The 5,203-nt window shown below is 55.6% G+C and overlaps 1 protein-coding gene across 1 annotated transcript; it reads left to right on the top strand.

The window, feature by feature from the left end:
- The first annotated feature begins 1,468 nt into the window (after positions 1–1,468).
- On the top strand, positions 1,469–4,952 carry IZUMO1 (izumo sperm-oocyte fusion 1). Its single transcript, XM_007463320.1, has 9 exons — positions 1,469–1,706; positions 2,067–2,141; positions 2,522–2,608; positions 2,877–2,897; positions 3,245–3,325; positions 3,515–3,615; positions 3,881–4,034; positions 4,377–4,584; positions 4,826–4,952. Exons 1-9 carry the CDS (start codon positions 1,469–1,471, stop codon positions 4,950–4,952), a joined length of 1,092 nt encoding a protein of 363 aa, XP_007463382.1.
- The last annotated feature ends 251 nt before the right edge of the window (positions 4,953–5,203 follow it).

Here is a 5,203-nt window from a genome sequence, read left to right as displayed (position 1 = left end):
GGTATGCGGGCCTCTCACTGTGTGGCCTCCCCCGTTGCGGAGCACAGGCTCCGGACGCGCAGGCTCAGCGGCCATGGCTCACGGGCCCAGCCGCTCCACGGCATGTGGGATCTTCCCGGACCGGGGCACAAACCGGTGTCCCCTGCATTGGCAGGCGGGCTCTCAACCACTGCACCACCAGGGAAGCCCTCTGCAGGTTTTTTTGAGTCTCGTGTGCATGAGGGTGTGTGTAAGTGAGTAGGAGTAAAGGTGTGGAGCTTCCGGGGACTCTCACTTCTCACGTCTTGGGATACTGTTCCTGCTCTCTTGTTAGTGCACTTGTGTGAGTTATGGTCTCAGAGACCCAATTCCTTTCTCGGACTCTCAGCACTGGCCTCCAGACCTCTCTTTCCCCTGGGACCTCGGCATCCAGCCCGAGGCTGAAGAAAGAAGGCGGAGGGGTGGATGGGGGAGTGAGCAAAGATTATAATTTAAAAAAAAAAAAGTTTTTTGGCCGCGCAGCTTGGCATGCGGGATCTTAGTTCCCACACCAGGGATCAAACTCTAGTCCCCTGCAGTGGAAGCGCAGCCTTAACCGATGGACCGCCAGTGAAGTCCCACCATTATAATTCTTGAACTACATTTCCCATAAAGCTATGGGGTTGTCTGCAGTAATCTGCTACGGAGAGACCCCAGGGCCTTCTGGGAGTCGTAGTCCTAGGGCTAGAAAGGAGCACTTCCCACGTTTTCGTGGCTAGAGGACAGTGTTTCCCGAGGGCCGGGGTCAGCTAGCCAAAAGCCTGGGTCCTGGGGCCCAGAGAGAGGCGGAGATTGAAGGCCAGAAGCCCTTCCCTTAACTTGGAAACCAGAGCCCCCAGGGTAAGTCCCCTTCGGGAGACGCTGGGAAAGTTCTAGTCTGAAAAGGGGGCTGTGACATCATGGAGCTGTGGGCGGGGCCTCCTTTTATTGCGGTCCAATCAGGCTAAGAGTTAGGCTTCTGGGCGGGGCCAAGGAGACCTCAGGGAATATCTCTTGGGAATTTGGGGCCCTGCGTGGGTAGCCGGAAGGCAGAGGCTTGGGAGTTCTTATTAGTAAGGGGCGAACCGTGGCTGTGACCCCCAGTTAAAAACTGTCTATACCACGCAACCAGCCTCACCCTCACCACCCTCCTCCGCCAAAATCTTTAATTTTAGTCGTGGGAAAAAGAGTGGAAGGAGTGGCCTGTTCTTTCTCTCTGAAAGCCCTCAGAACCTGGACTCTTCAGCGAACCCTAGTGTTGGAAGGTACAACAGTCAGGAGTCAAGGTCGGGCTGCGGCTGTTTAGAGTGCTTCGGGACTCCTCGATTTTCTAATGAGAAGTGTGCGCCCTGCAAATTGGGGCTCCCATTAGTCTCGGGGAAGGGTTTCTCTCCGTTTAGCGTTCACCTTCTCGGTTTGGGGTAAGAGGAGCCTCCCCGGAGTTCGGCGCGAACTGCGCGCTCTGGCCGCAATGGGGCCGCTGCGGCTTACCCTCCTGGTGGCGGCTCTGGCCGGCTGCCTGCTTCCTGCCCGGGGCTGTGTCATGTGTGATCCAAATGTCGTGGAGGCGCTAAACTCCTTGGAGACGGATTACCTGCCTGGCCACCTGGAGGCCAAGCATCATAAAAACGTGATGAAAAGGGTAAAGCAGGCAGTGGAAGCTTTCAAGGACCTGCCGATTGACGAGGATTCCTATATGGGGGTCGTCGGTGAGGGCGGAGTGCGACTTCTGGGTCCTGGGAAAGGAGGGGTCTGGGGCTAGGATTGCTGGGAGGTGCTGGGGAGAAAGGGCTGGAGGTACAGTCTCCTGGGTTCGGGAATGGAGAAGGCTGGGATGCAGATTCTGGGGTTCCCCAGGGCTGGCAAATACTGTTCTCCCTACCTTTTATCCTGCAGTTTTATTCCATATGTAATAAATAAGACTACAACTCCCAGAAGGCAACGGCGTGGGTTAATCCCTTTACCAGGCCAATCCTTGCCCATTGGCCCCATGGGTGTTGTAGTTTCTAAGACTAGGTGAGCCAATGAGACAGCAATGCTTGGAATCTGGGGTTTATCTCCCCCCACAGATGAGGCCACACTGGAAAAGGCAGCTTGGAGTTTGCTGAAGGATCTGAAACGCATCATGGACAGTGATGTAAAAGGTGAATGCACAGAGCGGGCAGGAGAGGGCTTCCAGAAACTCAGGGAAGTGATTGCGGGTGACACCTGGTCTGGTGGTCAGGTACTGGACTCTGGAACCAGACAGCCTAGGTTCAAATTCTGGCTCTGCCGGTTTCCTAGCTGTGTGGCGTTGAGCGCTTTGTCACCTCTAAAATGGAAACCATAACAGAGCCTTCATCCCAGTTGTTGCTTAGCCCAGTGGCCAGCATTACGTTAAGTGGTCATTAAATTTTATTGTCTTACCCTGAGAACACCCAAAAGCCAGGCTCTGCAGGCAGAGGTCAACTTCCTGTACCTCACATCTGGGAGGAGCAGGAGGGTGGGGGTGGGGACTACTCTGCATCATCCTGCTTCTTCCCAGGTGAGCTCTTCGTGAAGGAGCTGTTCTGGATGTTGCACCTGGCAAAGGATAATTTTGCCAGCTACGCTGCTCAGTTTCAAAAAGCGGGTGAGAGAAGATGGGAGTCCGGCATCTCAGCCTTCTCTTTTCACAGAGTCCAAGAGGCCCTGACCCCAGCCTTCTGCTTCTCCGAGTCCCATCCATCAGCTCTCCCAGCCCCTTCCTCCCTCAGACCCAGGGGTCCAGACACCCTACCTAGTCTTTCCTTCCTGGAACTCAAGAACCCTAGCCCTAGCCTGTTCCTTCACCCCCTCTCTCATCCCCTTTAACGTAGAAATCTGATTTTTTTTTTTTTTAATTCTTTCTACCGAGGCAGCGTTTTGTCCCAACAAGTGTGGTGAGTCCGGATTATGGGAACTGGTCCTCTATCCCTCATCCCTGCCCCGTGAATACCCAGCCTCCGTCTTTTGGGTCTGTGTGTTTTTTCATTCTCTGCGTGGAGAGGTTCCTGGGTCTCCTGTATTCCTTTTGCACCTCGGATTTCTTGGGAAGCGGGCATATACCTTTTGCACTCTTTACTGATCTTGGTTAGACCGGCTTCCTACAGGGCTGTGTTCTAGCCCAGCCCCGCAGGCCGACCTCCTCAGGACTCGGCTCTTGAGCCCACCCCAGCCCTTGGCCCTGCCCTCTCTTCTTAGCCCCTCCTCTTAGTGGGAGAACCCAGCCTCGAACCTGCCCCTTCAGGTTTGATGTTGCAGCCTCTGATCTGGTGCAGTACCTGCCAGAAGCAGGTTCACTCTTGTCGAAAGTCCTCGAATTGCGGAGGTGAGAAAGCTGGGACCAGCCGGAGGGGTTGGCGCAAGAGGGGCGGAGCCAGAGGAGAGATCAAGAGTCTAAACAGGTCGGAGACTGGAGACAGCCAACAAGAAAAGGCTGGGCGAGACCAAGTGGAAAGGGGTTGGGAGAGGGCCCAGAACCGTGAAAGAGCATCCCACAGTAACCCCCTATCCACAGAGCGCAAAGTCAAGGTCCATCAGATGGAAGATATGATCCTGGACTGTGAGCTCAACTGGCATAAAATCTCTCAAGGCCTGACCGATTACAGCTTTTACAGGGTGGGGCCCTCCAACTCCTGTTACCCTTGAACTCCATCAGGCTTGCATTGAGCCCCCTGGCCCCTGTATCCACAGGCCTGCACCCATAATGCCCATCACCCATGACCTACCAAGTTTGGCTTCTCCTGATCCCCTGGGACCCCATGCCCTGACCAGTACACCCTGGACTCCCATCTTCCCACTGAAGCCCCATGATCTTCTCACCCCTGTACTCCCCAACCCCTGAATTCCCCAGGCCTCTGTGACCCCTTGAGCTTGGGTTTAGGTTTGGGGGAACAATTCTGAGACACTGATGTCCAAGGGGAAGGAGCCCACGCTGACCAAGACCATGGTGCGTCCAAAGGATGCAGGCACCTATCGCTGCGAGCTGGGCTCTGTGCAATCCAGTCCAGCCACGGTCATCTATTTTCATGTCACAGGTCAGTGCTGGGGAGTTGAGAGAAGTGGGATTCAGGGTCCTGGTGGTGGTGGTGGGGCGGCTTCAGGGGAGTGGCCTGCTTCAGGGGCGTGGCTTATGGGGCATAACTTCCCATCGGGGTGTGGTTTCAGGCCACGAGGGTATGGCTTCCTGTCCTGAGTGTGGCCTCTGGCCACTGGGCCAGGGCTCCCTTGTGGGTGTGTTTGGGCTTCACGCAGTTGGAGGCGTAATTATGTCCCAGAGGGCCTGGGTCCTGGGGCAGGTTACTGTGGGGAGAGCTTGCCTTGGCCTTGGCAGGACCTTCGCGCCCTCCCAGGACTGCTCCTTAACCCTGTTCTATCAGTATTGCCCAAAAGAATCGTGGAGGAGATACCATCACCAAACACTGAAACCAAGGATGAGGTGGCCCCAGGTGAGGTGACTTTGGATCGCCCCCAGACGGCCACAACCCTCCAGTCACAGTCTCCGAAGCCAGAGAAAGTGCTGAGAAGCCGCCTGGTCGGGCTGCTGATCTGGGGCTTTGTCGTGCTGATAGCCAGCGTTGCCACCGTGTGAGCCGCCCACTGAAGAAGGCAGGGCTTGGAGCGAGGGGCGGGGGCTTCCAACTACCTAATACAGAAGGGGTCTCCAGCCAAGGAACGCTGAGAGCCGGACTTCCTCTGGGAGCGGGGCTTACCTAGGAGGGCGAAGCTTGGATAATTGCTAGAATAAGATCAAACATAGGGAGGCCGAGAGGGGTGTTCCTCCCTCATTAGGACCTAACCTTGTTTCTGCTATTTGTACCCCAACCAGGATACTTTTATCTCGGTCTGGGAAAGTGATCGATTTCATAAAGTCCTCCTGGTTCAGCACTGGCAGTGGAGCTGCTCAGGACTATGAGGTTTCAGAAGAAAAGGCCAAAGAATCAAGGAGAAAATAAATATTTATCTGGTTGTCTAAGTATCTGACTCACTCCTCCGGACTGATTCTAACTTTTGGTTCCCCTAGGGAAGCCTGGGGATGGTCTTCTGTCTGAGGGAGGAGGGGCTGGGAACCTGGTCCTGTGGGTCCTGGAAGGGGCCAACTGGCTGCGATGTAATTCCAGAATCAAGGAGTGGGGCCGGGCCAGCCGTCCCCAGGCCTCCTCCCCCAGGCCCGGTCCCCTCACAGGACGCCCCCTCCCCGCTCTTC

Source organism: Lipotes vexillifer, unplaced genomic scaffold (assembly GCF_000442215.2).
Source record: "Lipotes vexillifer unplaced genomic scaffold, Lipotes_vexillifer_v1.1 scaffold802, whole genome shotgun sequence".
In the NCBI taxonomy this organism is placed as follows: Eukaryota; Metazoa; Chordata; class Mammalia; order Artiodactyla; family Lipotidae; genus Lipotes; species Lipotes vexillifer.
Note: the sequence above shows the minus strand (reverse complement) of the source record. Positions and strands in the feature narration are given on the sequence as shown.